This window comes from Liolophura sinensis, chromosome 6, assembly GCF_032854445.1.
Source record: "Liolophura sinensis isolate JHLJ2023 chromosome 6, CUHK_Ljap_v2, whole genome shotgun sequence".
Taxonomy (NCBI): domain Eukaryota; kingdom Metazoa; phylum Mollusca; class Polyplacophora; order Chitonida; family Chitonidae; genus Liolophura; species Liolophura sinensis.
This window is the reverse complement of record NC_088300.1, coordinates 22,374,076-22,392,438: the sequence shown is the minus strand read 5'-3', so window position 1 is coordinate 22,392,438 and position 18,363 is coordinate 22,374,076. Positions and strand designations below refer to the sequence as shown.

Sequence of the window (18,363 nt, the reverse complement as noted above, 5' to 3'; positions counted from 1 at the left end):
TCCATCCTGTGATGTTTGTTTTGTGAGAGCTGTAGAGTTAGTAAGTTGGCTTTTCTTAACATGATGAAAAAATAATAACAAGTGAATGTTATTAAATAAAAAAATCTTAAAAAAAAATCTTATAGAGATACGTAATCGTCAACTGAGAAGTTCTTCTCAAAGCTGATTTAATATTCTGAATATTTAGCTGAAACGCAAATGTGCAAATATTGAACTTGTATGACTTAGCCGTGTAACATTACATTATACATTTTTTAATAATTGATCCCTCAATGATCCTGTCAAATTGTATTGGGCAACTCTTTCCAGATGTATTTGTACACCTCTCATTTACCAGCACAGTTTGAATATAATGAAGCAGCAGAGGGCACTCTGCTGGATGAGACATAGAAGATTTAAAAGACATAAGTACATTTTATGCCAAAATCATGTATGGAACTGAGTGATCTAATAAAGAAAAAATCCTTCCAGATTTGGTGTTTTGTACCATGATTAATCACCATGGTTATGGACGCTGTTTTAAAGGATACATAAAATGATTGATTTTTATTTTTTGATAAGTAGTATTTGATGTGGCCTAACATACAAAATTACACAAAAGCTGATTACCTTTATGTGTCATAAAAATGGTTTTATGTCCCCAGGATGTTGATCAATTTGCGACCATTGACTGAAAATATGCATAGAATAGAGGGATTATTAAGAAAATATAAAATATGCCTTAAAATGAAAATACTTTCTCACTTTTTAGCATATCTTCATGTATCCTTTAACTAAGGTAGCCATTGAAAAGGATGGCATTGCACTGGTCATTGCCATTAGCTTTTGAGCTGCTTGGAACCTAGACATCATTTCACCATCAAGTCTTAGGTCTCGCGCGTTTTAACAGTTGGTTGCTGAAAAGGCATCGGAGGCATAAATTAGTGAAACGGTCATGTTTTGTAAGATTTAATCTAGGACCTGAAGTTGGACTTCGAGCATACATGAAAAGGAACTTCAAAATGAATATTATGGTTTCAAGAGTAATGAAAAAAAAGTATGCCAAAAGAATGAAGCATATTTTATATCTGTTAATAACACCTCTACTTTATGCATATTTTGACGCAGTTGTCAAAAACTTTCAGACATGACGTGATTAGTAATTCTCTTTAATGGCCTTAACTGATCACTGGAAAGGTCACCATTAATTTGCCAAAGGTTAATGGTTTACTCCAAGGAGTTCTGGTTTCCTCTACCCATGAAACTATCATCAGTGGAATCGGATTTCCGACACTGAAATACTGGTCTCGAGACCAGTGAAAATACTGGCTCGAGTGAGACTAAAGCTCTTGACTAAGGGTGTCTCGCCCCACCACTCTACCAACTGAAGTACCAAACCAGAAGGGAGTGGCTATTTTGTTAGCGTCCACTTGCATCAGCACATAAGGCCTTAATATTAGAAAGTACCTGTTTTATTTTTTAGCCCAGTCAGTGTTTTGAAAACCATTACCATCATCATCAGGGAATACATCAATATATATATTGAATTTCCGACACAGAAATAATTGTTTCTCTCAAAATGGTATTTAATGTAGCAAAGTAGTCCTACACAACCCAAAACCACTATTTCCACCATAAACTAAACACACGTTAAAGTAACACAATTGCCAAAAGGCAGAAGTAAGTTGGTGACATCTTTTATTGTTATCTGTGGCACAGTACATACACTGATACTCAGAAGTTCAGCATGATTTTCCTTTGCTAATCATATACACAAATGCCCAGAGGAAACAAACTGATTCTAGCTCCCTTTACAAGTACTTGTACAGCACAGCACATATACACAAATCCATAACGTAACAAGTATGTACATATGTGCATTTTCAGTCATCTATGATGTTTTATTGCACTCTTCTGCCAGCAGCAAAAGGTCTGCTCAAAAACAACAATCCAATTAAAAAAAAATAAGTATGTCAATAGATTACTGATTGAGTTAAAGTTGTAATTGACATAATATTGGATTTAAGATTACGTTAAACATTTTGCCTGATTGTGAGAGTTCAATTGATTGTTGAAAGGTATTTTCAAGTTTGGTTGGAGGGTAGGATGATACTCAAATTAAGTTTAAGCAAAAAAACCTTTACTTACATTTAAAAATGCCTTTATGGACGTATTTTTGGACGAATTTTTATGTAAAATTCGGTAATTTCTTCACTCAATAGCCAGATGCAAGTGCTTGCTCATTGTGACAGGGTAGGGAATCATATCCGACAACTTCTGAGAGATGATACTCAATGAACAAACATTACATATACGAGAACCTTCTAACCCTCTTGTTAGCCTTATAAGATTCTGATATGGCCAATATTGTTTTGATTGTGATGTTCAACTCAAACTAAGTATCTCTTTATTCAGAGAGAATGACTTTCATTGCAAGTAGGGATTGCTTTACTGGTTATGTAACCATTATTCAATGCTCCATGGTATTCAGTACATTTGCACGAGTTTACGTTTTATTTTCCGCTTCGCTTCTCTTGTATACAAGAAGGTTTACACAATTCATGTGATTGTGTTTCCTTTTTCACAGTAGAGTCTTAATCAGGAACATTTCAACATTGTGTAAATGATTTGTTTGTGCAAATTATTTCTCCACACCACATAGTTTTCTCAGAATGTTGCAAAACATTGGTTACAGAGGCAGTTCAAAAGGTTGAAGAATGACTGTACTTCATCACTTTCTCTGCATAACAGAACTAGCAAGATATTACAACATGCTTTACAGTCAAAAGGTTATCTAAAATATGCTTTTAAGTATCAGAATGTGACTGAGATATGCTTTACTGACTTGAACAAAGAATGACACAAATTTCAGTCTGCTCACGAGGATTTCGTGATGAGCAAATAACAAAGACAACAATATCACTGAATCTGTCATAGTAACACATGCCTAGATGTGACCGCAGACAAGTTTGTACCAGCTAAAAAACAAACATAAAAACCTTCATCATACCGGCTTTATGTGCATGATGATGTTTTGCTACCGGTTTTATTTGTATTACGTGACGAATGCTTGCGTATTATACAATATCAGTTATACAATTCACAAACAATATTAAAGAATCATTTCTGTACAAAAGGATGCAGTAATATTAGTAAAAGTAATTTGTTGTATAGATTTGCATCCAAATGTATCTGACGGTCATCACACCAATGTGCCAATGCTTTGATTATGTTCTTACATAAACGTGTATAGTTCATACCCTCTTCTCCACTTCATAAACTTCATACACTCTTCTCTACTTCATAAACTTCATACACTCTTCTCTACTTCATACACTCTTCTCTACTTCATATACTTCATAAACTCTTCTCTACTTCATAAACTTCATACACTCTTCTCTACTTCATGTACTTCAAACACTCTTCTCTACTTCATACACTCTTCTCTACTTCATATACTTCATACACTCTTCTCTACTTCATATACTTCATAAACTCTTCTCTACTTCATAAACTTCATACACTCTTCTCTACTTCATATACTTCATACACTCTTCTCTACTTCATATACTTCATACACTCTTCTCTACTTCATGTACTTCAAACACTCTTCTCTACTTCATACACTCTTCTCTACTTCATATACTTCATACACTCTTCTCTACTTCATACACTCTTCTCTACTTCATATACTTCATACACTCTTCCCTACTTCATATACTTCATACACTCTTCTCTACTTCATATACTTCATACACTCTTCTCTACTTCATATACTTCATACACTCTTCCCTACTTCATATACTTCATACACTCTTCCCTACTTTATATACTTCATACACTCTTCTCTACTTCATATACTTCATACTTTCCATAGCTTGGAAAAATGAAAAATCAACAATACAGACTAATCTAAAACTTCAGATAGTCAATAAGGCTCGTTGACACTTGACATGAAAAGACAAGAGAAGAAAGCACTATACATTACAGTAAAAAGATCTGAGGTGGCATGAATCTTTTGAGCATACCTGTATGTATACAACATGTATTACTGATGAAATATCATCGTCTGCCCAAAAGTCGTTCTTAAATGTGTACCCTAAATGACCTAAAATTTCATTCATGCCTAAGTTTCTCATTTTTCCAGATTCTGGGACTTCTACTCATATTAGAAAGGTGCTTTTAGATTTGCTTGTAAGGTCTGATGATATCCTAACCGGGAAATGTAAATTTTGCCACCACAAATAATATCTTTTGACATTTATCTGCCTCCAAAAATGCTCTTTTGTGGTCAAATTTTTTGGTTATACAGGGTAACTCTTGAGATTATATCTTATCACTTGGCACTTGATGAAATATTTCGTCTGTCAGCCCTGTCCTTCAAGCCCAAATAAAGATGACAAAGTCGTCCTGGGCATATGCTATAAATGACAAACTGAACATTTTTGCTCCTTATATTTACATTATTCTCACATGTGTAACACATGACTATGGATCTCAAAACCTGATACTTGAAAACCTGACCAAGAGTGCTGTTTTAAATCTCCCGATATACATATATGATATGTAATATACAATGTATATACGTATATATATATATGATTTCATATACATGAATATGTACATAAGCGATCTGTGTGACTATCAAGTGAACACTTCAAGATTTAGAGCATGTAATAAGCAACAAATAAACCTGGTGTTAAATGCAGGTTAACACATGAGCAATTGTTTCTATTAAGTTAGGTCCTTAAATGAGAAAAAAAAAGCTTTATCACAATGTTGCACTTAATTAAGAGTAAGAGGAAAACGTTCATGTAAATACATTTTCTAAAATCCCCATTGTCTTCTCATAATTTAGCAAATTTATACTCTTCTGCTGTGTTTCCAATAGCATGGGATTGTGTTTGATAAAGTACTGTAATGTTGCTGAAATGTATTGCCAAATTGCACTGTGTCTGTTTTTATCAGAGTGTAATGTCAGGACAACTGATCTCATCATATAAAGTACATGCGATAGGGTACAATCAAAATGCAACCTTTCTTGATCAAAGTTAGCAAGGAATAATTTGTTAAAATGCCAATCTTGCTGTCATTACAGTTCTTGTGTAATCGCAAACACAATGGCATGTCCATGGAAACACAGCCTTAGCCTATTAAAAGTATAAGGAATATTGTTAAACTTTTTTCTATATACCTTTATTTCCTTGATTTTTTGGCACCCTGGAAAAACAAAAGGAAATAAATGAAAATAAATATTACTTTTTTTTAACTTCCAACACCAATTTTAAACACATTAACATGTATTTCCTTGTGTTTTGGATTTATTTTAATTGTATTGTCTTTTTACACATTACTCAAGAACACTTCACTTTACATGTAATGGTGGTCAAGTCATCATAATTTTCACCATATTTGAGATCAAGCACATACGGACATTTCACTCCCCCTTGGCAGTTGCTAAAGGATTATGAGGTGAAAGATAACATGGCAAGATACCAGGAAACAATGGATGACATTCTGAGATCTATACCTGACAATTATACTATGTTAGAAATGAGAACGTTGATATTTGATATGATTGATTGACTGGTGTTTTACACCATACTCAAGAATATTTCACTTATACTATGGCGGCCAGTATTATGGTGGGAGGAAAATGAGCAAAGCCCAGGGGGAACCCACGACCATTCACAGGCTGCTGGCAGACCTTCCCACACATGGCTGGAGAAGAAACCAGCATAAGCTGGGCTTGAACTCACAGCGACAGCATTGGTGGGAGACCCTGGGTCATTGTGTGTGCTGGGTTGCTAACCATCTCAGCCACGAAGGTCCCCAGAACATTTGTACACCATATATAAATTGTAAAAGTCAACAAAGTGCAGGTCTAATAGAGTTTTGTATAAACTTTCAGGTTGTGCATACAATATCATCATCCCCGTGTCTGCGCAAGCAAAGCTAGTAGGCGTAAGAAAAACGGCAAATGCTCTGATGTCTGAGGTCTTAAATACAGTACAAAGCATATAAATGAATCCAGAAAATGAACCCCACTTTCACTCACCTTTGCTAAACTAAGCTGCACTGTGAGCTCATCTATTTGATCTTTCTGCAGCGCTAATTTTTCGTTCATTCCAGCGAGGTGTTCACTCATCATACTTAGCTGTCCCTCGTAACTCCGTGTAGTTGTCTGAAGTTCATCCTGCACAACATCAAAACCCAGTTATATGGCTTCTTTACTGACATTAAAACAACACTTCTTTTGAAAGACCATTGACTGATCGCTAAAGAGTGTGACAAGAATCTGATCATAGTCATAACCATCATACAAAGTAGAATTCAGCTTTATTTTTGCTCTGAGAGTGGAACAGAAGATCTAACATTCCTGACATTGACTAGACCTAAGCTGTTTGACTATGGGTACAAACAATTCTTCACAGCCTTGGTGATGCCTTTATCATAGCTTACCCTAAGCTGTGTAATCTCCTGTGAGGTCACTCTTAAATCTTCCTGAGCACCGTCCTTAGCTCGTTCTGCAATCTTCAGCCTCTTATGCAAAGCCTTCACCTGTAATAGTACATCAGTCCTCTTTACTAGTCCTCTACCAGTACTAAAGGTTCGCACCCTATCTTTCAGTCCATCAAGCCATCTCTACAGTTTTCCAAACCTTTTACAAAATGGTTCATCCTGTGAAATTAAAACTTGGCCGCTGGCTTCACCATAAGGTCTAGTTCAAGTTTTTGGTCCAATATGAACAAAAGATTTTGGTTTTCTAGCCCCTTTTCAAAATGACACTTGAAACATAGCTCCACCTTGACAAGTTACAGATCAAATTTTAGCTGTTTTGTCAATTTCCAACAAAATTATGGCCATTTTTGTTCTCTGGTATATACATATATATATATATATATATACATATAATACACAAGATTATTTTACATGTATTTATATCTGAAGCTTGTCAACTGAACCATGAAGAAAGATGCTATAGATGTGACGTAAAAATGTGAAAACAATATAGTTGGTTCACAAAATATACAACCCATACAGTACCTCGGCCAGGAAGTTGACAGCTTTACTGTCGGCTGTCTGCAGCTGTGATGTCAGCTCATTTACACGGCCAGAGAAGTGGTTTTTGATCAGCTGCTCTCTTGTGTCTGTGTCGCTTCCTCCTGGTGTCACCTCCAACTTACCCAACTGAGTAGCAAAGAAAAGCGTCCGTATTAGGGAGCAATGAATGAATGAATGCTTGTGATTTTACATCATAATTAAAGATTTTTCAGTCATATGACAATGAAGAATCCTTAGGTGTGTACACATATAATGTGTCTTCTTGTCCATGCCACCGAAGTGCTGCTGTGACTGAAGCATCATGGCGAAGACACCAGACATTACACCCTACCCAGTCACACTATACTCACATCGGGCCAACCAGTCATGTTTCTTTGCTCTAACCACTCAGTACTGAGTGCTGAGCGCCAAGCAAGGATGGAGTTACTGGACGACTACATATATTTGCGAAAAATAAATCAGGATAAATGACTGCTAGTGTCATGTCATTAGATACAGGAAAAAAGTGTTTCAGATGTCAACAGAGAAAAGTGCTTCCGTACTTTTATTCCATAAAGCCCTAAATCATCTAAGGCAAAAATTACATCATCTTCCATCTTGTTCTTCAAATTAATTATTGACTGCTTCTTCCAATGACTGTACAGCTTAGCCTTAGAAAGTGACAACCCTTTTGTGCTGTTTTCAAAATCAGACATTGCTGTATTTGCCATGCACAAATTGGGTCTTGATTATCATTTGAAACTTCCTGCCAAATCACAACAAAAAAAGAAATCCTCACATACTCATTAATACCACAAATACTTTATGAACGTTCTCACAATAACAGACAGAGTAGCATTGGATTGTGATCAGACAGCTTGACTCACCAAGGATGTTTGTACAGACGGGGTTGTGGTACTATCTGTCGCCCCTGAAAGTGGCAATACAGGTGGCTGATCTATGTTATCCTGTATAGAGCCTATTGAATGGGCGTTTTCTGTTTGTTCCAGCTTCTTTGACAATTCTTTCCCTTTCTGAAAGTTAAAGAACATAATACAAAACAGATATAATTATAAAGCTGACAATCTCATAGGTCCACTGTATCTAATATGTTCACAGAAATAACTGCAAATAAACATGTATTCAGTATTCGAAGCACAACGATAATAAACAAATGGTACATTGCAAAGTCTGGTCAAGCATTACTAGCTCAAGAACAAGATTTGTACACAGGTTCTGAACACTGGTAGTGAATTTCATGTCACATTTTCTCATAGATCTTATTCTCTCTGAAAATTCTGGCTTCATGTACATGTAGTATAAAACCAAAGAAGTACATTCTTATTTTTAAGTCTGTCACGCATTCGTCAAAGCTGATGTGAAATGGTAAAAGGAAAGTAGTGCTTTAATCCAATGAGCAACTGAGGCAAAAAGAGTCAAATCAGAAAACCAGATCACATGAATTTCAAACAAATAGGACTCAAATTTAAGTCAAATTCTCTTTTTTTCCCCGTAAACGAATAAACCAGAAGACAATAAGTAACCAACCTGAATTTCTTTCTCATATTTAATCTGAAGCAGTTGCAATTCTAACATCCAATGTTCCTTATCTTGCTCTAGTTTGTTGACCTTCTCTTGGAATGAAGTTATCTGGAGGATAAAATAACAAACATATGTGTGAGCAATTCTTTGTTTACCATACCTCCTTTACACAGGTTAACATATTGTCAACAGAGGCACTCAAATCAGCCTGTCTATATGTGAAATACCCTAACTACATTCACAGTAGGAGCAGGTTAAATGTGACTGAATGAGTACCTTTTTTTTCTTGTTAATGCCTAACAAGTTACATGCCTCCAGGATTCTTCACTCAAATTAAACATGTATCTGTGTGATTCACAATTCAGACCAAATGAGACCAATATTAGTGTTCCCAATGTTACATGTGTTAACTCAAGGCCTCAAAGCTTTCTTGGTAAACTTCAATTGAAGCCATGTCTGTCTTACTTGTTTACTTCATTTGTGTTTGCAGATGTGCTCAAGAATATTTTACTTACACTGCAGATGTCAGTTTTATGAGTAGAAACTATAGTGCCCTGAGTATAAATCCACCAGCCTTTAGCTATCTTTTTTCTGTCACTCTTTTCCAAAGTATGGAAGGATCATGATTAATAGTTATGTCATTTATAGAGGCATTATTCCATGTACATGGATTTTGAGGCTAGTGTCTTACCTGCCCCGCTAAGCTGTCCCGACTTTCCGCTGAGCTCAATAAGATGCGTCGGTTCTGCAGGGCCACTTTGTGAGGCACTGTTTCTGGTGATGGCTGGAATATGAATTGGTTCAGAAATTCAGGAGCTGTTCTACCTGATGGTCTACTGACTTGGACAATACAGGGATGATGAAAGGGCAATTATTTCGTAAGTTCATATGTAGTTCTGGTCATCGTACAGCCTTTCATACAATATTTTTCATAATGGGTGTTAAAGCTATCAAAGAAGTGATTATAAAGCTAAACAGTCTAACAATAACTTTCACTAAACTAAACAGGTGAACCCTGAAGATATCTTGGATCTACTGCCAGACATAATGTATATCTTTGGTCACTGAACATATAATCAAGATACGCCATCTTGCAGGAATATCCTTGCCTTACCCTGGTTAGACTGGAGAGATAGGCAGCTGATTGCTGTCTGAACGTAGCCACGATGGGGTTGGACTGATTGATATCATTCAGTCCCCCAACCACACTGCTCCCTCTGGTCCTGTACCCTGCCGGCTCCTCAAAGAAATCCTGGTTCCCCGTCAAAAATGCTGAAAACTGAAAACACACTCATACTCAAGTACTGATAACACTAAACCTGACACTTATTCTCTTACTTTTCAATCAATTATTTATCTTATATCTGATTGATGTTTTATGTCCTTTAGGAATCAATGTAACTTGCCATGTATCTGACCATTCTTCTCTTGTCTTCTCTTACAGCTTCTGCTCAAGGAGCAGAATCTCAATTCAAAACCTAGTTTATATTCAAAGTCTATTCTTTTTCTAGAAGAACCTATTCATACTAATGAAACAGCTTAAAAATGATTTAGCACAAATAAAACACACAGTAAATGATATTGTCAACGTCACAATGCAAAGAGACATGTCTCATGAGGTTTAACAATATATCAGTTACTTGCACATGATGCAACTCTGGTAACATTGCAGGTTTACACATTATCATTTCAGCTTTTGTAATAACATATGGAAAAAATTTAGCCTTGAAACAGATCACAGTGTTTAACATCCATATTGTGTGATCAGGTATGTGGGCAATGGGATATATTCAAGTGGAAAAAAACTCAGCTTTAGCATCTGCAATATCATGCCTTTCTACATATATACAGTATCAAGTGATTACCAATTAGAAGCCCTGAATCATGAGCTAAGGCACACCACCATACCTTTCCTGTTGTGGTAACCAGGGTAACCAGTGATGACACAATACACTCATCAGTTGTCTTTAACTTCTGGGTTGCAGTCGGTAACTGATGCTCTAGAGACACTTTGGAATTGTAGTGTTTGGACACCTCTAGCAAAACAATAAAAAACATAAACATTAAAGGGGGACTCATGTTAATTAAAGGACACACATACAAGCTTATTTAAAGTCAGAAAGATTGTGATAATCTAAAAATCTTGTCATTAGTCACTAATGACTTTGCCTTAAAGTCTCAATCTTGAGTTCTATGAGTGGAACAAAACAGCTTTATCTTCCTTTCAATATTCTTGCAGAACAACTGAAACTACCACACAATTCCTTCCCTTAACAAGCTGTTCATTGGCTGTTTGGCTGTTATAAATACAACCACTTGTTTTCTTGTTTTTTTATGTTTTGTTTTTCCAATCTATAAATTAAATAATTATGTTTGCAAAGGTTAAATAAAAGAACTGACAAAGAAGTGACAATATTGTTGATGTAAAGTTGCAACCAACTCCGCCATAAACATGTAATTATAAACATTATCAAACAAACGACAGCACAACAGGCCAAGGTCACCAGGGCAGAAATCAACCTGAAGGCAACATATCTACATGAGTGACCTTCCACTCATCATAGTCATGTGATATGTATGAATTTGCAAACCCATCAATCTAAATGTAATTAGTATAGTTCCTACTCATCACAGAAGACAAGAGCCTCTTGAAGGAGATCTTGTCAATCAATTTCCTAATCTCTTACCTTTTACAGCTTCATGCAGATCCGTCAGGCAGCTGCACAGCTGTTTAAATATGGAACCATAACTACCTGGTGGATGACGAAAGGACTCCCCTGCGGGAAAGACAGCAACAATAACTCCTTATAATGTTTCATGGGGAAAAAAAAATTTACTTTTCAAGAGAAAGAAATAATCGAAGATATGGTAGTTTGGACAAAACATGGATGCTTAAAACATTAGGAACATTTTTCAGTGAACTCTTTGATTAAATTTTTGATTAAATTACTGTGGATTCAATACCTGTAGTTGAGCAAAAGCTAAGCAACATATACATTTATACATTTGACACAGAGCATTACTCAATCTGCTGTCATCTATCTCACCTTTACTCTGGGATGTTATTATGCTGATGTACGTCTCTAATTTGTTAAATACTGCGTTGAGTTTCTTCAGAGATGTGTAGAGTTCTCTGTTCTTGGCCTCCAGTGTTGACGGGCACGAGGATAAAGCACACTCCTCATCTATGCTGTGAAAGTATCATGAAAGTATTTCATTACTCCAAGATAAATTTATTGTATGACAGATGTGAAAGACTTTCATCTGGTATCTTCAATGAAGAAAGATATTTGATTATTTGCCTGGATTATGATTTTACAACATATCCATGAATATTTTTCATCCACAAGTTAAATTCATGGATAGGGGAACCATGTCACGATTTCTTACAATTATTCCTTCTGGAATAGCGTCAGCTGGATTTGAACACAATAATGCCCTTAACATTCATTTAGAACTTACAGTCCATTTGGCACAGACGTGAATGTACATGTAAGGTAGCTTCCCATATTAAGTACCCAATAATTTTTGGTACACTTGGTCCTCTCCTTTAAGCCAGTATACATGTATTTATAGCAGGAATATTTTAGTTTCTTGTTATCACATGTTTAGTCCATCAAATGAACAGTATATTCATATCATTACTTTTTCAAAAAACTGGGTGAGACATGTAATTCTTGGATTTCAACACCACTAATATCTGTCCTAAAAATTAGAAGAAATTAGGGAAAACCTCATTCAGTTGTATTCTTTTAACGTTTAACTGTAAATTATTCTTTTTGCAATTTTTTTTCACTAAAGACTACTACAACCCCATTCATATAGATAGGAGAATAGCTCAAGAAAGAATTGCATGCATGGAAAAGAAACAATAAAACTTCATTTAGCAGTATCACAAACCTTAGTAACTGGTAAGGCAGTAATCTGTTCAAATAATCCACAAGTTTCCTGAAGTGGGTACCTAAGGCCTGGACTTCCACTGCAGTTTCCTGATTCATAAGAGAAACAATAACTGAATAGTTTTGTTAATGTTTATAAATTTACAGAGTACTGGTAGGAATTCAAGCCTGGGCTGAACTGGGATAATACATATACAGTGATTAAGTCTGAAAAAGATGTTAAAACAAACCACAATTTTTCATAACAAAACAATATAAAGTAAAACGTGAGAAAAAAAAATGTATACATGGAGGAAACTTGGACTTTCCTGGGTAAACCAATGCCCTTTGCCAGGAACCTAACAAAATTCCTGACTTAACGCTGTAGCCAAACTAATGAGAAATGGAATCACATCTGCCATCCCATTCACTGGGGTTCACCATCAGCGGTGAGTCCAACAGTTTAGCTGATTGAGTCAGCAATAGTTTCAGAAATAGATAAGGTGGAAAATAAATATGTTCTTAGCGGAGTTCAATTGAATTCAGAACTTCATCCAATAGACAAGATCCTTAGATTTAAGAAAATGTGACTGCCTCCACACGTTTTTAAAACAACAACAGCTTCTTATATTCAATAATACAATTTTTGCCTATTGTGGTTTAATGCAGGAAGTCACTGCAATTGTTGTAAACATGGAAAAAATGCTTATTTTAATCTCTTCTTATCGCACCTGATGAAAATCTGAAGCTGTTTTATCAGCATGAGAATTTCAAACTAACTACTACCAAATTACACAATGTTCCAACATCCCTTTACATTATAAATATACTGATGAAGAAAATGTAAACTTAAAACCGAAATACTGAGATAGCTGAGAATGGATAGTATACCAGTGTAGTGAGGGAGTCTTCCTTCAGGGTCTCCATGAAGTGACGTAATGACTGCTCCACAGGCCGCAAAAAGCCCAAGTTCTCATGTAAATACTGACAGTACTGAAACATGAATGAAGCAATACAATACAGAACAGAAAATTTACTTGTAAATGTGGTGTGGTTCGCGGACTGGTTTCCCCTCTTTAGGAGGTTAGTTGAGTTTACATATTCACATGTATATTGTGATATACCTTGCGACCAGCCAAATCAGAGTGGAACATCCCCACCCCTACCTGTGTCACACCCACTACCTGGGGAGTTCTGTTTAAATCCTCGTCACAGTGAGAACATTTGCTAAGGAGAGTTTCTCTGAGCTCAGGTGTATATGTCAACAACTGTCTTCAGGGTTTGTCTGTCCATTACATGCAGTCATCCCTTCAGTTAGCACGTGATTTTACTCTCTAAGTAGTTCACAAAATGGTAAAAGAATCAGCACCAGTAGAGCAATGGAGGTGAACGGCAGTACACCCTATATGTAGATACAACAGTGGAGGTTACTGGTGGTCAGGTAGTTGAAAAGCTTTGCACAACCCAAACAAACTGTGGAATTTCTTCACAATAAAGCTACACGTACTTGTAAAATGTATATATTCTGCATGTACTTTCCTATATTTCAAGCTGATACTTACTGATAAATTAATAGTAATAAAGAGCGAATTTACCCTTCTGCTACAAATAGGTAACACTGACTGACTGACACAGAGAGAGACCAGAGCATTGTGTTCCCAATACAAGAGTGTATATACCTTAGCGTTGACAGGGCTGAGAGGTTCTGAGGAACTATCACAGGGGTAAATCTTGGACCTCTGCTCAGAGTATGTGTAGAAGTTAGACAGCCCTTGGGTCAGCTCCTTGACTAAGTTGACTGAATGACTGACCAGTTCCTTCACTCTCAGCTGATGTTTGCGGTCATGGGTGGGGACATTAAGTGAGTTCAAGTGTCTGTGTTCTGAAAATAAAATGATGACAAAATAAGAACACTAGTACATGCTGCTGAAGGAATTTTAAACCCTTGAGGAAATGCCTGGTCAGTACACATTTAAAGAATGTGACGGTGTTATGAACAAAACACCTTTCTAGCTGTAATATACAAACTACAAACATGTATATCCTCACTGCATCAATCTATGTAAATACCAAAGCATATGACTAAAAACTTATTTAAATATATTTAGGTACATTAAATTTTATTGTGGTATTGTAAAACATGTTTTCAATGGTTTCAACGCAGACTACAGTAAGTGCTGGGGCAACACAGTCAGATCTACATGTCATGCAAATAACCTACCAGACTTTCAATATCATCTTATAGTGAACCTACTTGTGTCAATAAAGGGTAACTTAGTAGAGAGGATCCGGTTAGCGTTTTCCAATCTAAACTGAAGCTCAGTGGATACTGTATCAAGCTTTCCCTCCCTGAAATGAACAGAAAATGACATTTAACGGCATAAATCTATGTTACACATCTTCATGTTGAAGTACTACAGCAGGAATATGTATGTAATGTATATTACAAAGCCTTTTTTCTTGACAGCACAATTAACAAGAGGAGATTTTTTTAACATCATTTCATCAGCTAATTCAAAGAAAAAAAACTAGAGTTGAGTACTCGAGTAGACCCAACAATAAAAGCCGCTAAACTCAAATTGTTTAACGTTTCCTATTTACATGATCTGGATCCATGTATACAACATATAGATTAACTTTTCACAACATTTAGAGCATCATATGTCTCAAAGCTTACGCAATCTGAGCTCTGGAATTGGCCTCTTTCATCTCCTGTTCTACTGACTGCAAGCGAACCTAAAAGAACGAATATGGAGAAAAAATTATACAGAATAAAACTTTTAAAAAAATTCAAGCTAAATCTAATGCAATGAAAGCATTCAAATTAAAAATACCACATTAATATATACATTCTGCATTGTAAACTGTAAGAGCGCTTTGATAAGAAATCAAGATATTTTTCACAAGAGATACATGTAAGAGGATTGACTGTTGTTTACTACCATAAGAATTTTTCACTATATTGTGGCAGTCAGTTTTAAGGCTGGAGAGCCCGGAGAAAGCCACTAACCATTGCTCAGTTACTGACAAACATTTTGCAAGTGTGATATGCATAACAAACTGGTGAAAGACAAGCGGCTGACGGCCACACCTGCATCGCTTATCGCTTATTGTCACCAAAGCTTCACAAATCGTGAGAGAAGGTAGAACAGCAGTGATGATGTTTGTCAAGCAATATATCAGATGATGGTTATCTGCCTTTGTACCTCAAGCATGGCCTTCTCTTCTTGTAGTTTATCCGTCTGAGTCTTGTTACTCTGAACTGTAGCATTGAGAACTTCCTGATGCTGAGCAGACTCTAGTTGTAGTTTGGACAGGTTCTCTTCCAGAGAGGACAGTTTACTTTTGTACATCTGCTCAGCCTCCTGAACCTAATACACCAAACCCAACCATCACAGAAATTATACCTAGATTACATGATAAAGTTTTGTACATCCAGTTAAACAGCATTTGACAACCCTGAGCACATTTTTTTTAGGAAATGGACAATTTGAACTTTTTGTAGCAGTGTTCGGTAATATCAGCTTGAAAGTACATCCTACTGATGTAAATCCATATTTCATTTATCCAATTAATTGGTGTTTCAAGCAAAATATGTTACTGTTATGAAAGTGACACAGGTTTCTAGATGGAAGAGCCTAGGGAAAAGCCTTGCACCAAGTATGTGTACCTGGCAAAACCCCTGAAGTAAAGCTGCAGATTAAATGATGAGATCTGGATTTGAACCTGTAACTCTAATAGTCGCAGACTAGTGGACGATTTTAGCATAATAAATCTTCGAGGCAAAAATTAACACTGAATACAAACAATACTATTTCAACAAGATTGCAACACCACTTTAGTGTAGACTGTTGCAAACAATGTATATCCTGATAATAATCCTACAACAATTCTTCTCATCCCCAACCACTAAATGTGTGAGCACTTAAGTACTGGCAGCTCACTTGTTTGTTTGGCATTTACCTCTATACAAGTGCTGAGTTCTTCTCAAAACAAAGAACTGGCTCTCATCAAATGGTGGCTTACCCAAGTGATCCAGCTTACCTGTTTGTGAAGTTTGGCATTTTCTTCTATTTTACTCTTCAGCTCCTCCCCAAAGACGGAACTGGCTCCCACAGAATTCTGAGGCTCATGGTGATGCTCATCTCCACCTTTCTGGTATGGGTAAAATAAGAAAGAATGAATAAATCACTAATTACTTTATAATGACATCAAAAGTACAGGTCAATAAAGAAAATGTAAATGTCTTAATACACGCAAGTTAAAACATGATTCCACCCAGTATTGTTGACTGTAGGAACTAAAATACACAGTTAATGGTTCCACATAGAATGAAGCAGTAATAAACTATATCACATTAATAAATAATAATAATAATAAAACAACAGCCTTGATAGGAAATTCACATATATGTACAAATGTAACTAAATATATATGACCCACACCTTGCTTTTCTTTTTGCTGACCTCAGCACTCTCTAATTCATCCTGCAGAAACAGTACCCTCTTGGACAGTTGTTGATTTCTGAATGACAAGCTGTCGATTTCTTGCTCATATTTGCGAATAACTTGTTCTTTTTCCTTCAAGACATCCTTGAAAGGAAAGTTAAAATAAATCACAGCTTAAGATAAATTTTACCATAATTGTTATTTATCAGGCACAAGATGGTCAACTCATAAGTGTACGGCATACATTCATTACCCATATTACACATTAATGTGCATGTTCTAACTTCTTCTCAAATTATTGTTTGCATTAATCAAGACTTCAAATGTTCTGGCACTTCACCCACCTGCTGCTACAGCTGTGGCTAGCAGACAACATCAGGCTATACTATCGATATGCAAGATAATAATGAGAAACTAAAAGCCTATTGTGAACCATTTGCAAAGCATACATATACAGTGATGGTCACCAAATCTTAATCTCTTAATCTGGTCTTATCTCCAGCGAAGCAGAGCTTTGTATTAAAATTTACATTCCATCATTGCTATTTAAGAGATAGATGTCTAAAGCTTGTAGGAGCAAGTAAATGGTAAGTCCACAAGATAAACATTACCTTAAGTTTATTCTGATTTTCCTGTTCATCAAAAACAGCCTTTTTTAACACCGGAATTTGGGCTCGCAGCTGTCAAGGAGAAAAGGTTTAGCGTTTATTATTTGTATCTCAATGAAAAAGTGGATAGGCCTACATGTGTACATGTTTTCAATGCTTCGAGATCCAAGCTGTTAAATTTTCCATAAATTTTATCGTATTAAAGATTTTCATTAATGACTTCAAATTAAAGATGTAAAATTGTAGTGTCTAACAGCGTTATGGGTAGATATATAAGCACAATGGATTCCGCTAATCGTTGTTCTGCTTCAATGAGTGACACCGCAGTATTTCAAGTTGCATGGGGGAGGGACGGAGTATTTGCGCTAACTCGACGAGGGGCAAGCAATGATTTAAATTAAGCAGAAATATGATCAACTTCGCGCCAAAACTGACGTTAAAAATATGCATTTACCTTTGAATACTCCGACGCGAGTCGCTGATACTTAGCTTGTAAATCAGTCATGATTAAATAAAGCTATGTTTGATCATCTTCGGCTTTTCCGCCTGCTGACGGCGGAAGTGTCAAGTAAAGGAAAACTTACATTGAAGAGCGACTGGTAAGGTCGACAACTGAGTTGGGCTCAGTTAGGAACAGCCAAAATTGTCTCCCCTTTTGGGTATAAATAAAAAATAAAAAGCTTCAAACACCTCATTGAAACGATATTGATTATTGGAGAAAACAAATATTTTATAGCACGTAATATTTATACACTGTTGATATATGTTTTTAACACGGCTCAATCAGTAAATTATCTGGCTGGCTGTGTCAAAGCCTCCTTTTTAAACTGCACATAGATTGACATCTGTCAGAGTTGTACATAT

At 36.0% G+C, this 18,363-nt stretch overlaps 1 protein-coding gene across 1 annotated transcript; it reads right to left on the bottom strand.

Annotated features, from left to right (window-relative positions):
• Nucleotides 1-1,462: 1,462 nt before the first annotated feature.
• On the bottom strand, nucleotides 1,463-18,049 carry LOC135466361 (protein phosphatase 1 regulatory subunit 21-like). The gene is made up of 21 exons (XM_064743795.1): nucleotides 17,954-18,049; nucleotides 17,503-17,571; nucleotides 16,889-17,035; nucleotides 16,488-16,598; nucleotides 15,650-15,814; nucleotides 15,121-15,179; nucleotides 14,698-14,792; nucleotides 14,123-14,325; nucleotides 13,335-13,436; nucleotides 12,466-12,554; nucleotides 11,613-11,755; nucleotides 11,253-11,342; nucleotides 10,474-10,601; nucleotides 9,680-9,844; nucleotides 9,257-9,349; nucleotides 8,572-8,673; nucleotides 7,911-8,057; nucleotides 7,027-7,170; nucleotides 6,442-6,540; nucleotides 6,038-6,175; nucleotides 1,463-5,199 (listed from the first exon to the last, which is right to left on the bottom strand). The coding sequence occupies exons 1-21, from the start codon at nucleotides 18,002-18,004 to the stop codon at nucleotides 5,176-5,178; spliced, it is 2,364 nt and encodes a 787-aa protein (XP_064599865.1). The 5' UTR covers nucleotides 18,005-18,049; the 3' UTR covers nucleotides 1,463-5,175.
• Nucleotides 18,050-18,363: the final 314 nt, after the last annotated feature.